The 617-nt window shown below is 45.5% G+C and overlaps 1 protein-coding gene across 1 annotated transcript in view; it reads right to left on the minus strand.

The window, feature by feature from the left end:
- LOC103894795 (afadin-like) overlaps window positions 1-57 on the minus strand; it is a gene marked incomplete at its 3' end in the record, with an annotated part of 6,807 nt that extends 6,750 nt beyond the window's left edge. Inside the window, exon 1 of the mRNA XM_009274252.1 lies at window positions 34-57. Coding sequence (XP_009272527.1) covers window positions 34-57 — 24 coding nt within the window. The remainder of the gene's footprint in view (window positions 1-33) is intronic.
- Between the last annotated feature and the right edge of the window lie 560 nt (window positions 58-617).

Genomic DNA, 617 nt, shown 5'->3' on the forward strand with positions numbered 1-617 from the left:
CATCTTGAGACTGGTCTCAATATATTTTCTTACCCAGAGCAGGCCCCTGTATCCCATGTCTGTAAGAGTGCAGGCTAAATATGCTCGAGGAACAGCAAAGTGTCTCAAAGAGAACAGCTTTCTGTCACAGCAGTCCTAAGCATCATCTTCTCTCTCTCCTCTTTGCCCCCTTTCATGCGCTCCTCTCTCTCTTATATTGGCATCAGTTTATCCCAGAAACAGCCTGTTCAGGAAGCTAAAGCATTTGATTTTTTTTGTTTTGTATTTTCAGAAATGTTGGTCTTTGGTACAGCTCCCTGAACACTCTGGGAGGGAAGAAAAGCTCCAGTACCAACACAAGGTGAAAGGGAGGGAAGAAAGGTACTGCAACTGTTAACCAGGTGGCTACACCACAGCTGCAACATCAATCCATTCAAACTATTGTAAATTCACATCCTCAAATATTTTCCCTAGCCATCAGAGTCCTGTCCTCCACTCCAGCCTACCAAACTGCAGGAGGATACTGGCTGCTCATGCAACTCCATTACTGGTCTGAACACCGACTCCAAATTCAAATTTTAATTCCTCAGCGGTCTCCACATGGCCGACTCTTGCCCCTTGCATAAATCCCAGCACTC

This window comes from Aptenodytes forsteri, unplaced genomic scaffold, assembly GCF_000699145.1.
Source record: "Aptenodytes forsteri isolate BGI_AS27 unplaced genomic scaffold, ASM69914v1 Scaffold736, whole genome shotgun sequence".
NCBI classification, from domain to species: domain Eukaryota; kingdom Metazoa; phylum Chordata; class Aves; order Sphenisciformes; family Spheniscidae; genus Aptenodytes; species Aptenodytes forsteri.